General features: G+C 35.6%; 1 protein-coding gene across 1 annotated transcript in view; it reads right to left on the bottom strand.

Annotated features, from left to right (window-relative positions):
- Positions 1–1,303: 1,303 nt before the first annotated feature.
- Positions 1,304–23,493, bottom strand: part of ITGA1 (integrin subunit alpha 1) — a 79,261-nt gene continuing 57,071 nt past the window's right edge. The window contains exons 14-30 of the mRNA XM_084504695.1: positions 23,155–23,409; positions 22,611–22,741; positions 19,830–19,993; positions 19,501–19,637; positions 18,181–18,291; positions 17,531–17,616; positions 17,190–17,325; positions 16,219–16,299; positions 14,224–14,300; positions 13,270–13,359; positions 11,973–12,075; positions 10,918–11,031; positions 9,162–9,266; positions 8,376–8,480; positions 7,579–7,671; positions 6,121–6,237; positions 1,304–5,372 (exon numbers count right to left, since the gene is read on the bottom strand). Of these exons, the coding sequence (XP_084360821.1) occupies positions 5,328–5,372; positions 6,121–6,237; positions 7,579–7,671; positions 8,376–8,480; positions 9,162–9,266; positions 10,918–11,031; positions 11,973–12,075; positions 13,270–13,359; positions 14,224–14,300; positions 16,219–16,299; positions 17,190–17,325; positions 17,531–17,616; positions 18,181–18,291; positions 19,501–19,637; positions 19,830–19,993; positions 22,611–22,741; positions 23,155–23,409 (1,950 nt within the window). The 3' untranslated portion in view covers positions 1,304–5,327. The remainder of the gene's footprint in view (positions 5,373–6,120; positions 6,238–7,578; positions 7,672–8,375; positions 8,481–9,161; positions 9,267–10,917; positions 11,032–11,972; positions 12,076–13,269; positions 13,360–14,223; positions 14,301–16,218; positions 16,300–17,189; positions 17,326–17,530; positions 17,617–18,180; positions 18,292–19,500; positions 19,638–19,829; positions 19,994–22,610; positions 22,742–23,154; positions 23,410–23,493) is intronic.

The following is a 23,493-nucleotide window of genomic DNA, read 5'->3' as shown; positions in this document are numbered from 1 at the left end:
AGGCTCAGGGGTGACCTTATTGCTCTCTATAGGTACATTAAAGGAGGCTGTAGCGAGGTGGGGGTTGGTCTATTCTCCCACGTGCCTGGTGACAGGACGAGGGGAAATGGGCTTAAGTTGAGCCAGGGGATGTTTAGTTTGGATATTAGGAAAAAATTCTTTACTGAAAGGGTTGTTCGGCATTGGAATAGGCTGCCCAGGGAAGCGGTGGAGTCACCACCCCTGGAGGTCTTTAAAAGACGTTTAGATGTAGAGCTTAGTGATACGGTTTACTGGAGGACTGGTTAGTGTTAGGTCAGAGGTTGGACTAGGTGATGTTGGAGGTCTCTTCCAACCTAGATGATCCTGTGATCCTGTGATTCTGTGAGCCAGCAATGCGTACCTGCAGCCCAGAAGGCCAACTACATCCTGGGCTGCACCAACAGAGGGGTGGGCAGCAGGTGGAGGGAGGGGATTGTGCCCCTCTGCTCTGCCCTTGTGAGTCCCCACCTGGAGTGCTGCATCCAAGTCTGGGACCCCCAGCACAAGAAGGATGTGGGGCTGTTGGAGCGGGTCCAGAGGAGGGCCACAAAGATGATCACGGATGAGGGCTGGAGCCTGTGTCTTATGAAGAAAGGCTGAGAGAACTGGGGATGTTCAGCCTGGAGAAGGCTCCAGGGAGACCTCATTGTGGCCTTTCAGTACTTAACAGGGTCTTATAAAAAGGACGGAGAAGGACTCTTTACTCAGGTAGATAATAATAGGACAAGGGGGAATGGTCTTAAACCAGAAGAGGATAGACTAGGCATTAGGAGGAAATTCTTCACTGTAGGAAGGTGGTGAGGCACAAGTTGCCCAGAGAAGCTGTGGATGCCCCATCCCTGGAGGTGTTCCAAACCAGGCTGGATGGGGCCCTGAGTAACCTGATGTAGTAGGTGGCTTCCCTGCCTATGACAAGGGGGTTGGAGTTAGATGATCTTTAAGGTCCCTTCCAACCTGAGCCATTCTATGATTCTATGAGGACTGAATGTATCTTCAGCTTTTTTTGTATATAATGTCATGAAACCAAATCTGTCAGAAATTCTTACTGTCCTTTGAAAAATTTTTAAATGCGGCTACAAGCACAATCCATACAATGCATGGCAACCTTCTGAACAATTGACAGAATTCAAGATTTCCTTGATTTTATGCTGGGCAAGGATGTTTAGTTCTGTAATAGCTTTCTATTGACAAGTAGACAGGCTTAGGTAGTTTTTAGGTACTGGAATGTCTTTATATGTATCTTATACCATTGAAAGTCAAACAAACTACAAAGTACATACACTAGATTTTTATTTTATTTTATTTATTAATCAATAAAGCACATGGAATAACTTTACAGGAAAAACTGTGCAGAATGCTGTGATTTCTTTCTTTAACAAAAAATTCCATCTGATTCCCGGTAAGAGACATAATTAACAGAGGTATACTCTCATTCTCTTGCTCTGCTTTTATTTATTTATTGTTTGAATTGCATCATCTATACAGTACTTAATCCAGGAAAATAAAATAATTAGACAATGTGGAATTCATTAGATAAGCCTGATCCGAAGTCCAGCCTCTTTTTCCCACATGAGAAGATGAAAACCCTTGGCTCCAGTTGGTAGATTCCCCTGACACAAGCCCTGAAGAAGAGGTACATTGTGCCTGAAGGAACTCAGCACAGGCAGTGTACTACTGATCTCAGGCATAGGCTCAGGAAAAGTGGCTGGTATCTGTGGCAAGGGCTCGAGATACAGACCGAGAATGACAGTAGCATAAGCAGCAGCTCAGGGAGATTGCTCTAATGTAGATGCTGTCTGCCAAGTCTTGTAAAATCATATAGGGAACTGACAACCTCTAGAACAGCCTCAGATTGAAGCAGGAGCAATGGTTTAAAGCTTTGCTATGCTATAGAAACATAGATTCTCCATTACCTTGCTCTAACATTAGCTACTTCAGTGCTGAAATTAGGAACAGACCCGGGCCAGATTTCTTCCATTGCTTAAGCTCAGGTTATACACCCAATTCATTACATTTTTTGTATGGGCTTTTATTTGAATAACAAAAATGTTTATCTTGCTAGTAGTTAGAATCACATTACAAGCCTAATGTGCCTTTTTATAGGAATAAAACAGATTACATGCTTTATTGATATTTTTGGTGCCTGCTAAATTTCAATGAGATGTTCCTGATGTTTGAAATAGTGATTTCAGTAGGCTTTTCTGCTGTGAGAAGCAGTAAAAGTGAGAAGCAGTAAAAATACTGCTCTTGCAGTGCTGTGGAAAGATTCTATGTATAAAAATAGTGATTTCACTAATGTAGCCTGTGTAAGAGTAATGTGCTACAGTGGTATCCCCTTTACATACTTATATTTTAAATAGATATTATAATTAAGCTTCTGATAATAGGTCAAATGTGAAAAGGGAGAAAGCATCATGAGAAACAGAATAGCAGTGTGGTTATAAGAAGCTTCCTACTGTTTTTACAGTGCAAAGCAAGGCTAAAAAGAATGGGACAACAATCTCAAACATACTTTGTATTGATAAAATACGTATTTTTGTGTACAAGTTAGGGAAACAGACTGTTCTATTGACTTATATTTTAAAACAGGCTGGTGCTTTAAAATGAAATATCATCATGAAATATCATCAGAAAAAGTACAAAGCTTTGTTTATCAGATTACCATAACTAAAAAGTGAAACAAACAAAAGGTATGCTGCATAAAAATGATGTGTGACTTGAATTAACTTAGAGTGATTAATTTTATGAAGCCAGGAAAAATGACCTAATGGTTAACAAACTGGGTGAATAATAATAAATACAAGTATTTCCTTTACTACCATAGACTGTATGTGTGCATAGGTGAGTCACAACTTTTTCATAATTGTTCCTCCACAAAACCATATTAGGATAATAGCATTGTTATGTCTTTACAGAGATACTATAAGGAAAAAACAAAACAAAACAAAACAAAATATAAACACACTTTTAATTCTAAGACATTCAGATTTTGTGCTGACGCATGCCATTTAATTCCTCCAAACAAACTGGCAAAATTATACTTAAAAGATAAAAAATAAAACTTGCATCTCACACTGACTGAAAACACCGTTGGAAATATTAATTTATCATCTTTGTTCAACAGCCGGATTTTTGCATTCCTCTGAGGACAATTTAAATCACATGATAAATGAAGCAGTGATCCTACCTACAACAATTCTGCCTTATTTTTTGCTTCCACTGAAGCTTCTACTCTGTGCTCAGAACCAGGGCAGCACATCTTGTATCCACTGGGGTCAGGCATGCTTGTAAGCACGCAGCTGAGCCCATCAGGTAAGCCCACTGACTCTGTGGCTCTCCCAGGCTCCTCACAGTGCTCCTGCAGAATGCTTTGCCCTCTCCTCTGAGTCTTGCTGCTTTCAGCAGAACATTTGTTATGAAACAATCACCTTTCCCACAGGCAGAAGGAGAAGTTACAAACACATTCAAAGGTAATCCTACTTGATGAATTAACATAAATCTCAGCCTTTCCCAATAACTACTCTCTAATTTAGGAACTAAATAGAAGGTACTTAAGAGTGACAGCATCTTTTAAACAATGAAGCACCTTCTGGCACATTTCCAGAGTTATACTTGCCAGCATGTTCAACCCAAACTATGGTCTCTTAAAGAAGAAAAAAAGTCTTCACTAAATGTATTAAAAGAATAAAAAGATCGTTATAAAATATATTATTGCTTTCTAAGCTGTTACTATAAAGTCAGTAGAGCGTATCTGATAAAATAAAACCTTTTGAAAACTGCAATGATTTTTTTTTTTTCATTCCAATGAAATTTGTACCAACAAGAGGAACAAATTATCCTGGTTTCCTTGGCAAGGCAAAGGCATTTCCACAAATGAGGACATCTTACAGAAGTGCTCTTCAACATTTTCTGATCTATTGGCAATCAATATTGAGTCACATCATGCTGAGACAACATTGCACTTTGCCTGCAGGCCTCCATTTTCTTGTTAGTTTTGTGTGACTGCAAGTAAAGTAGGAAGCTCTTATGGACAATGTATAGCCAAGAGCTGCAGAGAGAAATACTTGTAGAAGGAAAACAAATGTGTGAAAGAAGAAAGGAGGAAGTTTCCTGTTAAGCTGACTAGTCTAAATAGGTTTAAAGAAATCTTTTGCTATCTACAGTTCAGTGTATTCTTATATAAATTTTTAATCCTTATCACAAAATAAACATCATTTGTTAAGTGCTTATTTAGTATAGAAATTCTTCATTAATTTTTAAATTCCCAAGTAACAAAGATGAGGTGTGACTTACACTACTAGAAGAAGCTTGCCAGTGCTAAATTTATCTGTGCTCTTTTGTTAATTATTATTTTGTACACATTAAACTCATTGGATTAAATAGCTACACAACAACTGTACAGTGACAGTTTATGAAGCACCCTCCTGGCTACTCCAAGATATACAGCAAGAGTCAAACTTTCAGGGTACCTCTAAACATTTTCTGCATAAATACGGACATTTCAATCTGCAGACACAATTGTGCCTCTGCTTATTTGTGTACAGTGTGCAATTAGTAGGGCTTGAATGTTTTGTGCATACATTTCTAGGTCTGCCAAAAATCTGTTTGAACTTCAAACAGTTACATGATTTAATGGATCTATCTTTACTGGTCCTCTTGAAAATAAAAATTTCTTTCCTGGAGTTTCCTGGGTTCTAGTGGACATGCTAAAATAGTTGAAAGAGAAGTCCAAGGAATTTCAGTGATTCCTTGCAGAACACCCAAAGTTCTGCAGGTGTTTCTATCTTCTGAATTTTCATTACCTCAGTTGCCATATAATATTTGGTGCATTCTCAAAGTTTGAATCTTCTGCTTTGCGAACTGACAGCCCATAAAATGGAGAAAATTTTGAATATAACACTTTTTCCCTTTGAAAATCATAAGTTGATAAAAACAGTGGGACTACTACATACAAACTGACTTGTTGCATAATGTGGGATGAAAAAGGATTCCACATGTATATGCATATAAAAATATGATTAGGCGCTTTTCGTATTAAAAACCTTAGCATCTTTGAACTCAGTTACTCTCCAAAAATGAGTAACACTTGAAAGTATGTCCTTGAGTATCACAAAATGACATAAGGCTGTTTATTCTTTCTTTGCATCATTCACCTGTGCACTTGATTTGCTTGCTTGATGTTCTGCTGTCTTTTAAATGCACCAGAGTTTAGAAAACATTGTAGCCCTTGCATATATACCTAAGTTTTTAATTTTACAGTCACATTTTTGAGGCAGACCTGAAGAAATCTTTTTTTTTTTTTTTCCTCATTTTTCCATTTTCTTCTTTAGAGGTCTCTTGAAAAATCCAGCCTGCAGGAGAGAAAAATGCGAATAAAGAACTACTCAAAGCACACAACTCAAAGCACATTGGTAGCATTCATACTCTAAATTCTTGTTACTACTTCACACTTGCAGTGCAGTAAAAAGTCATTTAATATTTTATCAGTGAAGTACAACCCTTTAGGTTTTCCTTTCCAGGAAAATATACAATGAGTGATTGCTGAATCATTGTTATTCTCACATAATGTCAAAGACTAAAATGCTTAATAATAGTTGGTCTTCAGTTGAATAAATAATAATTTATGCTTGTCAATTTTTTTCAAGGCATAATGAATGTTGAAATATATACATATATATAAACTGTAGCTTAAATATAACTTGAATATTTAGCTTGGAAAAGAGTGCCCACTTGTGGCAATACTTACACCACAGTCCTAGCATTCCTTGTACAAAGAGAACACTTGGCCACATCCAGCCAAAGCTAAAGCAAAAAACCTTATGGCTCTAAAATCTCTATTTAATTTTATTTCCATCACATTGTTATGTATACAACACTACAGGCTTTAATCAGAAAGCATAGCATGTCACACTTCGGAAGAATGTGGTGTTATTAGTTATTTTGTTGTTTCTACAAGATTTCATTCTTCCTATTGGCTAATATTAATGTCCATGAGGTTCTAGTTATAGAACATGACACAGAATTTATGTATATTTCTTTATTATATGTATATTTATGTATATTTCTTTATTTTCATGAAGAGACGAATGTGCAGCTTACCTTCCACAAAGCAAATATAAGCAGTGCAAGAATTAAGAGTCCAGCGAAGATACTGAGGAGGATAACCCATAAGGGGACTGAACCAGGTGGGAATTCTTTCGAAATCTTAATCATGGTCTACAAAGTGTTCAGAATGTAAGCAATAAATGACATTCTAAAATAATAAATAATTCTAAAATAACAACAAAGCAGCATGACTTTTATTAGTAAACACTGATTTTCCAGGGTCTCGCTTTGTGAGGAATGGTCCTGCTATTAGTCAGTAGTGATTTTTATGAAGAACTCAGAACCAAAAATATGGGTAGTTAAAATGAATGTTAAGGAGTTTGTTCAGTATATTCTTCATCACTCAATGCCTGCCTCCCTGAAAGATGACAGTGATTAGCAAGCTTAGTATAAAAGGCTGTGGGGACACTAATTTAATTTTAAAGAAGGCTTAGCTAGTGTAAACTGAACTGAAATATGGAACATTCAAATTTTAAATGGAAGTGATGATATAGTGAATTTGAATTATTTTAACTTAAGAGTTTATTAAAGAGACAACTTCATAGTTCAAAAACATTAAAGATACAGATGCAAACACAGATATTCAACTTGAAATTATGAAATTATCTACAAGCCTCTCACCTCTGTTTTTGCCCTGGATTGTATTTCAACCTGTCACTTAAAAGACATGCCTGGATATAGTATCATTTAATAGTTGACTTGTGAGATCTGCATTCCAAAAATATTTTGCACAAGATCTAATTCTCATTGTATGTTATTTTGCTATGAATTGAGGGATATTAACAGTAATAACACATAATAACATTTAAAAATGTACACTGTAGTAAATAAACCCCTGCATGTACAAGTCATCACAAAAAAGCAGTGCATTAGCCACTATAAACCTCTTGGAATTTCTCTTGGAATAGAATGTATTCAAGGATAAATAGCAAATCAAGAGAAATTGAAGACATTTATTTCTTTTTATATCTGATATCTTTGCTATAGCATTACATACAAGTTCTTGTTAATAGCCCATGAATAAACAACTATAGATTTTAATACCAACTCATTAGTGAAATGTTGTTTCAGATGTAGCATACAAGAAAATAACCATGAAAATTTCTGGAAAATAAAAGATACTGTTTCAAATATATGTCTTGGTTAATGGAGTGGAAAGAAATAATAAATAAATCAATAATAAAGAAAATACATGTACAATGTACAAAGTAGGATCACTTGACCAAGGACAGCTTTTTTACCCAGGTACATTGGTGGGTTAACAGAATTTCAGTATAATTAGCTGTCTAATTCTGACATTTTCTACTGTAATGTGAAATCACTTACTTGTATTTAGAGTAGGATAGTAAACTACAACAAATAGTGATTGATTCACTAGAAATGAATGACTGAATAATTCAGTAGCAGAATAAATCCTATGAAGAGTAAATCCATGAATTATCATGTTATTACCTCTAGTTTTTGGTGGTCATTTCTCAAAATCAGTGATGAGTTTTCACTCCTAAGTAAGGCTTTCACAACAAGGGTTAAACTGTGAATAGTTGCCTGGAAGAAGAAAGAAATGTCAATGGTTTGTATTAGGTATCTTGAAGCAGAAAGTTTTGCAGAAATGAGAAGGCTAAGAGCAAAACATAAAGCTAAAGTTTTGGGAGTGATGTTGAAAAGGTCTGTGTATGAAAGTCAGCAAAGCAGCTTGTGCATGACACCTTCAGCATGCACATCACTGTTTGCAGGATCAGAGATTTCAAAGAAATACTGCTTAATCCTGGAATAGTACTTTGGCCACAGGGACAGATTCAGGCTTTCTAAAATTCTCCTGTATCTCCTATCTTGTCCTGTTATTTTTCATAGAAAGACAAGACACAAACCAGGAGCTCAACTCAGTATCATATGGTATTCTAGACCTGTGAGGTCTTTCCAGTTAAAAACTTAAAAAATATATGTTTCTATATATCCCTTTTTATATCTGCTGAATTATAATTTGTGGATGGTTAACCAACTAATAAAAAAGACCATTGATACAGAATAAGTAAGGGTTGTCTTTCTAATGTGTTTTAAATTTCATGCTAAGTATTACAAAGATAATAAAAGAGATCAAAATTAATTTTGCAGAAATATAAAAAAAGCAAGATTAACAATTCAAAATAACAGAGAACCATGCAGAGTTAAAAAATATTTAAGATGTAAGTTCAAGAAACATTAAAGAGAGTGGCTTAAGATTTTCAAACTTCCAGATGAGATTTACTTACTTTAATGATGGTAGGCTTCCACACTCTCAATGAAACATTCACTTGTGATATGTCAGATGGGACCAGGGCACAGTTAATAGATGCACAGCTGTATGTATCACAGTCCTGTTTAAAAGTCAACAGTGTGAATTAACAGTAACAGATTTTTCACATTATTAAAGTAAAACCAGTTAAGCTCATTATGTATGCAAATCATAGTCTTGCTGTGATATCAGTCCAAGTTTAGTATAAATTACTAGGGCTTTTTGTGCAAAAACTACACTGCAGTAGGCAATTAATTGAGATATTCATGCTGTGGTAGAACAGTCCCAGTTTTTGCAGTCCCTTAGCCTTGAGGAATCTTGGTTTCTGTAGCTATGCAACAAAAGGCATCATTAGAGTTACCTAAACAAGGCACAGCCTGTAACTGCAGGAAGTTTTCTGCCAATACACCTATGTCTTCTCTACAGTGTTTCTTAAACTTTTCTCTTTGTGGAAAGATGAATCTTCCAAGCAAGGCAGGAGAACTTAGGTATCTGTATATAGATCTAATAGATATATATCTAATACAGAAGGTGAGATTTACTCAGCTGTCAGAAGTACTGCTGAACTAAAAAAACAAGCAAACACGAGTTCAGTTCTGCATACAGTTATGTAGCTGGAAATAATTAAAGATACCTTCTATGGCTATCAAACTGATTTTCCATAGGATGCAGTGTAAGAGAAGATTTTGTATGTTAATTGTAGAAATACTTAGCTCAAACACCTGGATCTAGGATGAATTACATATACTATTAGTAGGCTTACCATAATTGTATCCTTTGTAGGTTCTTTTATTTTTGGCAACACAAACGGTTTTCCAGAGCTGATTTTTAAGGGATCTACAGGGTAACTAGTTCGGCAGATGGTATTCTGTTAGCAGAAAAGAAAAGAAATCTTATTGCTCGAATATTCAACATGTTACTAATAAAAGCTCTTGGAAACAAGCCAACTTTAAAAATATGTATTGTTTATTTTTTTTAAATGTAAAAAATGATAATATTTAGTAACATCAACTAACTGTACCAAGCAGATAAATGCAATAAAACTTCATACTGCAAGAGTGCTGAAGAGCAAGTTCAGATGGTATAGGTACTGAAGTATCATTAAGCAAACAACAAATGAGCTTTTTATGAGATAATTTAACCTAAGCTCTATCCAGCTACTTAAACATCTGTAGAAGCAAACAGGAACTTCCTACAAGTTGACCGCCTTGAGTTCAATAGCCAACCGGCAAGAGTTGGCTATTATGGGAACGAAATAGCTTTTGCACGGGGAACCACAGCTCCTCTGCTTTAGCAAGCAGACAGGTTAACTGCAGTTTTCAGGAGCTCCTGTTATGCTGCCAAGGGAGGAGGGAAAGGTGCTGTGGTACTACTGGCCTTTCATGGCTCCTTCAAAGGCAACTGAGAAATCCTTTTCCTTTACAGGGAAGAGAGGTGAGCTTTCTCTTCCTTTTTTTTTTTTTTTTTTTTTTTTTTCCAGTCCAGGATATTTACTTTCTGATTACAATGAAGATGGATTGCAATCCCCAGCAGTGTACTTTGGCACACCACTATCACTAGGGTGTAGCTAACAGTAGATGAATTATACCCATAGAAAAATGCAGATCCGTGAATGTGTGTGTAAGCTCAGGTCAAATGTGGTCACTGGTTAGAATGGGTGAAGAAATTTAAAAAGTCAGAACTTCCTTGCATTCTAAGCATGAAATATTTTGATTTTGTTTTGTTTTAAAGTGAACCTTGAACTTTCATTTGGACCTTTCATTCATCTTGTTTTTCAGTGGTGCAATACCTCACACCTAAGTGAAATATTTGGGAAGAGGTGTGGTTCCAAAGGAAAAGATGAAAATGAAAAAAAAAAAAAGTGGGTTCACTTAGTGCTCAGCCATCCAATTATTGATATAGCTCTAGTTTTATTGTTTTGCTGTAATTGTGATATTCTCCAGCTGCTCTGGAGGAGTGAAACAGAAAAACTAATCACCCTCAAATACAGTGAAGAGCATTGGAAAGGTGTGACCTATTACCCCTTCAGGATGTCACAGCTCCCCAGACAAGGAAGAATCCAGAGGGTTGCTAGCACCGGGGAACAGATATACAGGAAAGCTAATTTCAGTAACAGAAAGAAGAGGATTGTACAGGAGACTGAGCTCTAGATTCAAATAGCAGGGCTACAGCATTATCAGTAAGCGCTGCTAATAACGGAGATAATCAGCAGCTCAGAAAAGAGTCCTGTCCCTCATATCTCAAGCTGGACTCCTAATAACATGGCAATGTATCATATTAAAAATATTATATTCCAATTATTGTTCAAAGTTGCTTTAAACTTGCTAATTTGCTTTTAAGAAAATTTGCATTTCTGTCTTCCTGTGAACACCACAAACATTAAAAACACCACCATCTTGCCTTTTAGACTACAAGCAACAACTACTTTGAAGTAATACAAAACCCAAAATGTTTGCAGCTCTTTACACTAAAAAGTTTAAAAGTTACGATAATAATAAAAATACAAACTGTTAGCTTACTTGGGAATGTGACAATGCAGTAAGGTAGAGAAGAGTGTTCTTAGCAGATGTTACATCGGGAAATAGTATTTGCAGTGTAAGGTTTGGCATTGGGAAGTGTTCACCTTTTTCAATCTATAAGAAACAAGAAAAATGTTTTGATTAGTATTTTCCTTACTTTATTGGTATTTAATTACCCTTTTTTCCTTCTCTATATTTTTTTCTGTCTTTTTTTTGTTGAACATTTTTAAGTCTGTCACAAAAAAAGTGGTATGATGAACTCTTACTTTTTCCCCCTTCCTACCACTCAGGTAAACTGCTTGCAGAGATAAGTTATGCTTATGAGGTCATAAAGGGTATGCTCTGCAACCAGCTCTCTTACGTATTCAGAGAACACATATTTTGAAAAGAGATGAACAATATCTAAAAAACATACACAAAACCCCTCAGGATTACTGGATTTAAAATTTTAGACTAAAAGAAGTAGTCAGTTCAAACACTGTAGGTGGGATAAAAAATATAATAATTTTTGCCTTTGCTGCTTAGTGAGGGCAAGAACAATGGGCTTTTCCCATTTTTTATAGAAGTTGGTTCAGAGACTTTTGTCTTCTGTATATGGGACTCTTGTTCAGCTTTGGATTTGGAAACAACGGTGCCCTCAGTTAAACTAAATTTGGTCCTACTGCAATTTGAGGTTGGGCTTCTACTCCATTACACATCTTTCCCAAGTGATTTTGGATTGTATTCATTCCATTGTGAAGAAAGTGTTCTTGGAGCATGCCATATGCCTTTTTTTCAGAGCTGACCGGATTTTGGAAATATCTGTTCTAAACTGTAATGGATGTAGGGCAAGTTCTCATTTATTAGCATATGCAGCAGCTATAAAACCCACTGGAATTACTCCACAGGATATGGACCACTCTGAGACCCTCTGACTCACTTTATTCTACAGCAAGCAAGAAAAAAACTGTTAAACAATGTAGAAGGTTTAACATATTGCATAAAATGAAACTACTTAAGTAACATTGATTGATTCAAACTAAATGAAAAAATATATGGTTTTAATTGTGTCTTACCCTATAATGCAGAGTAACTTCATCCCCAATCTGCTCTGTTGTGTTAATAGCAGTAGGGATGGTATCATTTGCAGCAATTATAACATGGTGTTCTTTGGAAACACTGCAGATTTAAAAACAGAAACAATAAGAACAAAACTTCATAAAAACTGTAGTGAGTGAATTATTTTTGCTAAGCGCACTTCTGCTTCTACTAATTTTCTGAAAAGTGTTCACTTTTTATCGTGTACATTTCAAATGCTGTGTTCAATTAAAACAAGGAAATGAGTAAATATTGCCTGTGCAGTTCCTTATTCTAAGAACTGAACACTTGAAATGCATCCAAAATGAACTTACACACGCACACCATGCCCTGTAATTCTACTGGTAGTATTTATGACGTTTTTCAGGGATGGAATTTAACTGAATTTAACTGGAATTTAACAGGGATGAAATTTAGCTGGGGTAGTTTAATCTGGAGAAGAGGAGGCTCTGGGGAGACCTTATTGCTCTCTACAATGGCCTGAAAGGAAATTGCAGGGAGCTGGAAGTCAGCCTCTTCTTGCAGATAACTAGCAACAGGACTAGAGGACATGGCCTCAAGTTGTACCAGGGGAGGTTTAGATTGGAAATTGGAAGAAATTTCTTCTCAGAAAGACTAGTCAGGCATTGGAATGGGTTGCCCAGGGAGGTGATGGAGTCACCATCCCTGTGGGTGTTCAAGGAAAGTTTGGATGTGGTTTAGTGGGTGATATTGGTGGTAGGGCGTTGGTAAGACCAGATACTGTTGGAGGTCTTTTCCAGGCTTAATGATTCTATGATTCTATGAATTCCAGCTATTTCTGAAAGTACTGTATAAGACTTGCATTAAAGCTTATATCTGAACTGTTAGAAACAACTTTCTGTGAATCTAAAATTAAGGCTAATTTTCGAAGCTGGGGATCAGACACTATACCATGCAACATTACATTAATACAAAGTTGTGGCTGTCAGAAAGCTGAAAGTGTTTTCTTTGTTATGTACCTGAAATGCCTTTGAATGAATAGGGCAAAGTACAAGAATCAACAAAAGCTGCTGTTGTACTTGCAAGATGCAGACTGAATTTAAATAGATAAAAAGGAGTTGCAGCAAAACGGAGTCATTGTTATCCCTATCTTTTCCTATACCTGCTCTTTCAATGAAGCTTGTACTTCCTATTCATGAGAAGCTGTTGCTTGCAGATACTGAGTACAGCTTAAGAACAAAGCAATACTATATTGTCTTTGGACATTTGGCATTTACTATGTTAGCAAGCAGAAGTACAGAGAAGCATATGTACCTTACAAATATTAATCCTACTTCATATTTTACTGGAATTGTAACTTGTCCTCTGTTGTCACCCAAGGTCTCAGGTGGTTCTTCACTGTCACTAAAATAAAAACAACATATACAACTTATACCTCGATACTCATCTGCACATCTGACGGGATTACTAGGTGGCAAGGGATATGAAGAAATTGAAATACCTACAGTTCTGAGTATATCTTTCCAGTTAATTAAAAAATACCTGCATATTTCCAATTAATTACTATTACCCCAGCAAGGAGGCTGTGGGTGCACAAGAAGTTGGGAGGGACAGAACCAGGACAGCTGACCCAGACTGGCCAAAGGGGTGTCCCACACTGTGTAGTGGCCTACTCAGCAATAAAAGGTGGGGGAAAAGATGGAGAAAGGGGGGACATTGGGAATGATGGCATTTGTCTTCCCAAGAAATCATTACACATTTTGAGACCTGCTTTCCAAGAAGTGGCCTGTTGTCAGGAAGCAGTGGATTCCTTGTTTTGCTTTGCTTGAATGTGTGGCTTTTGCTTTACCTCATAAACTGACCTTACTTCAACCGATGAGTTTTCTCACTCTTACCTTTCTGATTCTCAGCCCCATCCCACCTGGGAAGAGTGAGAGAGTGGCTGTGTGGCACTGAGCTGTCTGCCAGGGCTAAACCACAACAGCCTTGAGGGTTAGAACTTTTTACTTAGCATACAATAAGGTTGCAAAAGAAGAAAACTACGGTGAATTCTGACTCATTTGTGACTTACAGGATCTAGAGACAAGCAGCAATTTGTTCAGTACACTAAGTCCTCGCTGGACAAAGTACATCTGCAAAACTGCCAGCTCTACAGACTGTTTAGCCACTTCTAAGTTTAGACATGTCATCCTTGATTTACCATGAAGCAGAAAGAGTAGAGTTTCCTAAATAAAATAAGAAGATAAACAAGCAACAATTGCAACTAACCTTGTTGCATATACATCAACAGTGGCATTTTCCAGAAGATATGATGCGTTGAATTGGAACGATATTTTGAAGGAAATCTGTTTGGAGAAATACATTGCACATTTTAAAAAGTCTTTTTTTTTTTTTTTTTTTTTTTTTTTTTTTTTTTTACAGAAAAAGAATTAAAAATATAATAAGGTTTGGACTGATGAAACATGAGGAAAACTTTGCTACTTTTATTTATGCAATCCTTATTAATATTTTAACCCTTTTCTATGAAGGAATCCAGTTTTTTGAATTTGTCCAACAAAGAAAGAAAGAAGTTATCACTCATTAAACATGAGCATCAAATTTTTAGAGCTGAGAAGCCTTCATAAGTCTTAACACATAGTATATCAGAAATACAAAATGTATTGTTTTCTTAATGCAAAACAATTACTCCTGCAAGCAATTTATCAATTGGATATATTAGAGGAAGAAACACTTTTTTTTCTCCACTGAGGAAGAAACAAAGCATCAAAGCCTGGCAGTTGCAATGGAGGTGAGTGGCCTACAGAAGGCTTCTGGAAACTCACCTAATATATAATGAAACAACTAGAATTCTGAACAGAATTTACAGTGTAAATAAACGGGTACTAGGTCTCTCAAGAAATCCACACTCATTCTATCTAGGGCGAACCTAACACAATTTGGTGCCATATAAGATTTGAAAAGTCCCAAACAAGTCACACTGAATAGGGTAAATTTTTTATAAGAACCGAAGTTTTACTATTTGTCACAGTAAGGACTTTTGAGCTCAGACTTTTTTATTTTCTTTAATGGTTACAAATCTTTATTACAAAGTGATACAGGGAAAATTGTCTTAGATATTTCTTCATATTAAAAATAAAGACAGGAAGAGACTTTAAAAAGGAATGTATTAGGGATGCTGATCAGTGAATTGGAGATTAATTTTCAAATGTAAAGGAGGGAATGAAATTTATAGATTTAGGGATCTATAGCTACACACATACTGACAAAGAAAGAAGAAAAAATGAAAAAAAATAGAAAATCTGGTGATGGAGTGTTGTGGGCACTGGCTTTAGATAGTATGCTCATTTGGCTTCAGGAAAATAACCACTCATTGACTTCCTGAAAGTTCCATGTACCTGTTCCAGCTTGTGTTTTGGAGGCAATGTAAGAGGACATCACTCCTGACCTTCCCTCTGTTGTGCATCTGTAGAACAGACCTGATAATGATAGGGGAACAGACGAGAAACTAACAGGAAAGAGTTTGTCTTGCTTTCTTGCAATATGGTATTTCTCAGATCAATATTAGACTACTTCAGTGAGGCTTAGATGTATATTTTAAAAGGCTAAGTTCAGCTAAAACTCCTTCTCTTTCCTAGCTGAAGATACAGACTCATCACTAGAGAGATTCAAACTGGTACTTGATTATAAGTGGACCGCTTGCTGGAAAAGCCTCTCGGTCTCCACTGAGCGGGGGTGAAACCTTGATGCTTAGCTTTGGCAGATCCAGGTTAGCATCTCCACATGCCAGCTTACTCTCTTTTCAAACAGCTGGTTACATTTTTTATATGAAATTACTGAAGTCATAGGCTCAAATCTGTGGAAAGTCACAGTGTCTGTTGTCTTAGTATATTTTCTATAACACATCCAAAACAATATCCTATGCATTTGGAGACAGATCCTTCTAGCTAGGTGTGCTCTTGCCTTCTGTTAGTGTCATTCATGGCAGTATGCACTTTTTACCTCCTCACATGCCACAGCTGCCTGTATAGGTACCAAAGATATTTTCATGTCTGACTCAGTGTACTTGCTATGCATCTCTGCCTTCTGATTTTGCCACAGAGAACAGTGCTATCAGAGAAATTCATGTTGAAGACAGCTTAGGAAATGTGCATAGACAGGTGTTTGGGTGAATGCAAGACAAAAGAAATTCAGAAGTGATAGCAACTGGCCTGTATTTAGAATAACATGAAGCAAGGAAATTGTGCATGTGGGAGAAATTTTTACCTCTTCTGCAGTTTTTAGAAATGGATATCCCACTTTACAGGTGATGTTGTGATTAGATTCACAACTATCTTTCTGTATATCCTAAAAAACAAGAAAGTGAAATTATAACCATGTGCAAACTCCTAAATTTTGACTAAGCATCAAGGGGCTATAAAACATATATAGCATTGTCATTTTTCATTATTAAAATATCATCAGAGTCAAAGCCTTAATTGAGTTGTGACAGAATCAGGAGGACAAGTTCTGCAAAACAATTTCCATAAAGGAACATCTGCATCAATTATTTTCCATTATTGAACTTTAGTACTTATTATATAAAAGCTGGACATTACCCAAATTAGTCATGGGGTCTAATAGATCAACACGGATATAAGTACACAGATTTTACACATAATTTTGTAAATGTATTCTGAACTTAGCAATAAAAACGTCATTCAGCTGTCAGCTGCCTTCTCTCAGTGTGCAACATCTGGATTGCTGACTGAAAACAAACCTCTCAAATGATTTCCACCTGAGCTATGGTGAATTCATAGCTTCTACTGAGGAATGCAGAAGCAGATAGCTTGAAGATGCTATCTGAAGCTGTGATAAGGCAGGCAGTAATTATGCCTCCCTACCAAGACAGTGCAAAAGGAGAATTCTGGAGGCACAGGAGCCATTCTGATGAATAATGAGGCATTTCTGGATCTAGAGAGAGATGTAGAGATGATTCATGATTCTAACGTTCATCTGATATGCAGCCACTTACTGTCTAAGTGGCATTGTGAAATGTGTCAGTCATTAACAGAGGTTTATGCCATAGTCAGGTCAAAATAAATGCATTCTTTTAGAGATGTAAGCAAGGATAGCACTCTAAATGAATCTGTTACAATCAACTGAGATGGTGTCAGAACAGTGAAATGAAGTCTTGATACAAAGAATTCCTCAGATCTCCCTAGCAATATGTTATGAGAAATGTGTAAAATTCCTACCTCAATGCCAGCAAAAATAATATTTGGAGAATACTGGACCAAAGCTCTGGTATTATAGGCACTGTCTTTTTTATTCTTGATGGAGAGCTGGATGGTGAACTTATCATTGCGTGACTTTACAATGAATGGAGAAGAGCTGTAAAATAATGTATGATTGTTAGACATGTTAAATTTCGGATATGTTCTTAAAAATAGAAAGGAACATCTTTCAGTGTCCAGACTCTTATTGTTTCTGATTTGAAAATGATACCACAACTTTATTTTACCAGACTAAAGATATTATAATTGACATACAAATTTTGTACAAATATCAAGCAATACAATAAACCCAGTGTAGTTACCTGTCTCCAGCTATGCTTGCTTTTACATTCAGAACAAGATCTGAAATGCATTTATTTTTGGCTCCACAATCTTTTGTGAAAGGAATCTGCAACAATAGTATTTTTATTCTCAATTTTATTATATTATTAAAATTATATACTTGCATTTTATTTCCTTATCTAATTTTATATTAGGTCTTCTGTCTGACAGTCAAAGAAGTTAATCAGTTCAACATGCCAATATCCTGTAAAACGTGCAGGTAAAACACAACTTTCCTACTTATTCTGTTTTAAGTGATTCATCCAGGTTAGAAGAAGAAACAATACTAAAAGCATCAATGATGCCAAGCACCATCAAAATATGTGACTAATATTCCCCTGCTCAATCTATGTTAAAAAAAAAAAAAAAAAGACAAAAAAAAAGACAAAAAAAAAGACAATAAAATTGCTTGTACTCTTCTATCTTCAGTTAACTCTGGACAGCTATAAAACCACAGGCTGGTTCCAAAGCTCATTCACTCCTGAAGACTCATTTAGAGTAAACATCTTCTGGACAGGCTTAACAACCCTCCCTCTTTAGTCAATTTGTGGACAATACTTTCAGGTCTTGTATGGGCTATTAATTTTATTTTAAATATTCTGCTTATTAATACAGAATCTTGCTGACTTACATATTCAGATATTGAATTTGGCAGATCGCTGTCAAGAACAGGTCCACTCTCTGGATCAGAAAAATTGAACTCCAGCAAAACCTTTACAGAGTCCTGAAAATCAGGTTTATCCTAGAACATAAAGAAAACAAAATTGCTGTTATGAACATTCACATTAACATCTAAGCCAGTAAAGGAAGATAAAAAAGCAAACCAAATGCTAAGGTAAAATATTTTTCAGTCACACTTCATACTTGCTAGAGAAGCATTTGAATATTCGCAACACATTTAATGTACAAGCCAATCCTTATAAATACCTACTAATGTTTTTGTGTATCTCAGCTTGTCGTAAAAATGTCACATAGCCAGAGCATTTCCAAAACGGTTGCATTAAAGAATATGTCAGAAATGTCAACTTGTACACTTTCCTTTTTAGTTGTGTTTAAAAAATCAGTAAGACAAACAGCAGTCATATCACGTTATGTGAAGTCAAACTGGGACCTGCTGCTAGGAAACATACTGCATATTCAAGAAAATGCTAGCCATCATTTATCATTAGTTTTGAATTATGATACAACTGTGAAGTTGGTACATGTTTTAAATCGGGGGAGCTTATAATATACACCTCTATTCACTCTGTGTATTAGTTACAATCTGAGCAATTTCATATCCATATTTGCTAATTACATTTCTACCTTTACAGTGAATTAGTATTCTCTATGACATACTTAATTTAGGAGTTTTTGATTACTTTTTTATTAGAATAAATAGCAGCAATATGCATATTAAAATTCTAGCCCACATACTCCTGCAGAGTTTTGAAAGCACCTGAACTATTAACAAGTTTAAGTTGCTTAATTCAACTAAATATGTTTTGCTTTTTCTTAAGACATACCCATAACAGAGACAAAGTTAAACAGACCACATACAAAAATAAATAGTTCATTTATTTATATACATATATATAAATTTATATATATATTTATACATATATACATACATATACACATACATATGTATATATACATATACATATATATAAATACATATATATTTATATCTTATAATATATATTTATTATAAATATATTATATATTATATAATTATATATTTATAATAAATGTTATATATATTATAAATATGTATTTATATGTATATAAATACATATATACATATACATATGTATATAAAGAATAAATATATAAATAGTAAATGCATTTTATGCATACTTTTAAGATTAATTTTGGATGCTGATTTTTTTTTTTGCAATTAACTGAATACATTTGGATCATTACAATATCAACTTGAGAAAAATATAGCCACTTTAAATGATTTACTTGCCAACATGTAGAAGTTATGTTTAATACATTCTGACCCTTTGACAGTTATATTTTTTTGCATTTTCCTCTCATGGGTTTCTGTGAACAAGCTTCGAGATATTTGTCTTTGTGAGTCAAGAATAATCCAATACTGCAGATCTGCAAAGGAAGTTGAGAATTAATATTCAGCAAAATTTTACCTCTACACATTCTTTATTTCCCAGTATCATAAATATGCTTTGAATAGTAAATTTAAAAGAGAGTTGCATTCCATTTTGTGGGAAATAAATTAATGTGAGCATAGTAGCTTTATAATGGAAAGATTCCGTAACTCAGTGCTTGTCTACTTACTTGATTCAAATATATCTTCCTTTGATTTTAGTCTGGTCTTAAAACAAATTGTGGCATTTATACATATTGTTTTTCTTTTATTTATCTGACAGTTTTGCTGTTGGATATTGATGCTTTTGGGTATAAACTGCATGGAAACATTTACTTCAGCCACATCACGAGACCTTAACAAACACACACATACACAAAAAAAAGAGACAAAGCACCTTGAAAATAATAGCAGCAACTTTTAAAACTCATATTAATGAACTAATAAAATTTGCAACATTGAACATTAAAATACACATATATCACAATCTAAACAATTAATTAACTATACACTCTCTACATAGTACCAGTAAATAATACATTAAGGAGAAAGTGGTCAAAGGGCTTCTACTGAGTGCTCTATGTGTTTCAGAATACATAACAGATGAAAGGAAATATTTTAAAATCATTTAAGCAACACTCTTTTCAAAAGAGACTGAAGACCCATACCCATTCTCAAGTGCAATGACAGATGAACAAGTTATTACACAAGAGCTAGACGGTAGAGTGTCATGTTAGGGTGTGTGTTGATAAATGGGCTGAGGAATTTGCTGCACCTTTAACTCCCCTTTACCCCCATCCCCTGCAACACCTCTACCTTTGCTTTGAGCCAGTTCCTTTTTGGCCTGAAGACACCAGCCTCAAGTATGTCAGTGTACTAAATTAGGAAAAAATGTAGCTGGCAGAATAGCTTTCTTCAGATGTGTGATCTAAACATGACAGTGAAGGAGCAGATGAGTCCCGCTCCCAGAAAATGTAGGGACAGGGGCAGGTGTATGGTATTGGGCTGCTGGGAGGGAAAAGTCAGGAGCTGTGGCCACCAGCCAGCAGAATGCAGGCCCTGGGAACAGCAGTGCTTGAGCAGCATGGACAATCCTCACTTTTGCCCTTATGGGCCCTTACGCCCTTACTCTTACTTCTCATGGTCATCTCTTGCTGGAAGGGCTCAGCTTTTCCTCTTCCTGGGTCACTTTAAATGGCAAAACCTTTGATGCAGCTGCATCAAAGGCTGAGGAACAGGTCAAAGTTAAAGAAACAAATAAGGAAAATAAAGGGTGGGAGGGGATGGGTGACCTTTGCTCCCGTTAGATGAGATCCTGGGCTATCTCATTGCACGGCTGCACAAACATTTGGAAGGAGAGCAGAAAGCAGTGGGACTGCTTAGCCAGCACTGGTCTGGGTCAAAGAGAAAGCCAAACTTCTCTGTATAAAGAAAAATGCCTACGGCCAATGGCAAATATGAAGCAACAGAAATTAATTTAAGCTTGTATCAAAGAATTTTAATCAAAATTATTTTACCTCATACTTACTATGGTTAGATAGCTTAATGTCTTGCTAAGCCCTGCTGACCTGACCATGGAGCTTTTAAGCACCCTGGACTCTACAACTCACCGAGAAAAAGAGGGATTTCTGTGGCATCCTTCCTCATCAGAAACATATTTTAAAGAATTTATATCTTTGGAACAGAGACTTTTGATGCTCACATGCAAACTTGTGAATTCAATCCAATGCTAACAGACCAATAAATTATAATAATATAGAGAACCAAAAGCTACTGTAAGCGTTATAGGCCAAGTTTGAAGTGAGAAAGATTCTTTTGCTAATACCAAGATTTAAAAAAGATCAGATATCCATTGAAACAAATGGTAACAAACTTACAGAAAATAAGTTCTCCCTGGACAAATTTTTAAAGTCTTTAATGTGAATATTGGGCATTTTGTGTACCAAAGAAGAGATGGGTTACAAAGGATTCCCAGCTTTTATAAAAATACAAAGAGAACTTAACTGTCATTATCCTAAGTAAAAGCTTTATAATGTCACCAAAATTAAGAACAGAAAATATAAATCAGGAAATATTATGAGATCACAGTCCAGCTTCTGATTTTTTTTTTTTTTTTCCTGGGGAAATGTTTCCCATAACTCTTCAAATGCTGAAGTTAGTAATACTGAGTTTCCTTCCTAATCATTGTACAGTTTCAGATCCTGATCCTACAAAGACTTTGATGCATTCTCTTCTATACTGAGAGGCGCCCTACTAATTTTGCAGAACATCTGGGCAAGACAATGCAACAGGCAAAAAGGTAAAGGAGTGTAACACAGCACAACAGAATGTATTTAAAGATTATTAATAGTTTCTGTGACATTCTTCTATGTTAGGCTGTAAGAGCTAGAAGTCAGTAAAACAAAATCAGAAAAATGACTTTGCTAAGGAGTCCTCTGTAAGCTGTGAAATGAGAGAAATTCTCTAAAACTCTCAAGTTTTTAGCTGAATTGTTTTATGTCCTAACTTTGTTTCCATTTTTGCTAAAAGGTGAGTATGTCAAATGAGTTTTCTCAATGAACGCTTTACATTTGAAGCTGTCCATCATACTGGTAATAAAACAATATACAATATAGTGTATAAAAGAGATTTTTTTTCTTTTTTCTTTTTCTTTTTTTTTTAAATTATTATTTAATTTTACTTATTGCCATGAGTGGAATCAGTTTCTATTTTGAATATGATGTAGCAGGACAGGGTCTTCATACTTGGCTAACAAGGTTTCTAAAACATTCCTATATTTATTACTACTATCTATAAACTTTTATATTTCCTCCAGAGAGACATGAAACTATGAAGATTTATAACCAAAGTATGAGATGAAACTTGTTGAAACTTGTATTCTCACAATAGTTGAAGCTGTAGTGCATGTAAGCTACATAGATACCACAAGACAAATTATTTTCTAGCCTGACAGCTGCTGTGAGCATCCTTACCAGAAGAGGGCAGCCCCACCAAGGCCTCCAATAGTGACATCAATCAGCCCATCATTGTTCAAATCCATTTCTCCATGCACAGACTGGCCAAAAAATTTAACCGTCTCCCCATCTCCACCTGATGCAATACGCTGTGAAAAGCATTAGGAGGCTTATTCAGTGCATACTGATGCATTTTATAAGAATATCCAAGATGCATTTGTTGGCAGTTGGATGGCTTTTAAACTTTAAATCTTTTAAATTTTCTTTACAATACTCCTAAAAAGGTTACCATGGTAACACTTAAAAACACACTATCCATTTTCAGAATTACAGAATACAGAATATTTCAGAAGGTTTCTAACAAAGACATGCAAATATATTTTCTAGCAATACTATAGTCAAATTTGGTTAAATCAGACTTTTTAAAAGTATGGAACATTTTAAAACAGAAGCTCTTATGACAGGTGAAGTCATAATTTGATTCTGCATTGCAAAGACATGCAGAAATGGAATTATGCTGCATATTATAGCACTTGTTGACCTGTAAAGTTTTACTTCATACCTGTGTATATTTTTTATTGATTGTGTTGCCACGGCCATGATAAATATAAACAGCTCCCCGATGATCATCCTCTAAAGGAGATCCTATTACAATATCATTATATCCATCAAGGTTGAGGTCCTTCACTGCAGCAATCGCAGTCCCAAAGCGTGCACCACAAGGCTCATTTTTAAGAACTTTGCAGGTGTCGTGTTTTAACGGCGAACAGCATGTTTGCTTTACAGGTTCAAGACTCATCTGATATTCAAACTTTGTCTGTGAAGGAAAAGATTTAGAGTTTGTGGATTTCCATGAGCTATGCAGGTTTTCCAGAGCTATGCAGGTTTTTAAGAGCTCTTG

Source organism: Aythya ferina (genome assembly GCF_964211825.1).
Source record: "Aythya ferina genome assembly, chromosome: Z".
In the NCBI taxonomy this organism is placed as follows: domain Eukaryota; kingdom Metazoa; phylum Chordata; class Aves; order Anseriformes; family Anatidae; genus Aythya; species Aythya ferina.
The sequence above is the reverse complement of the archived record's forward strand: the minus strand, read 5'-3'. Positions and strand labels throughout refer to the sequence as shown.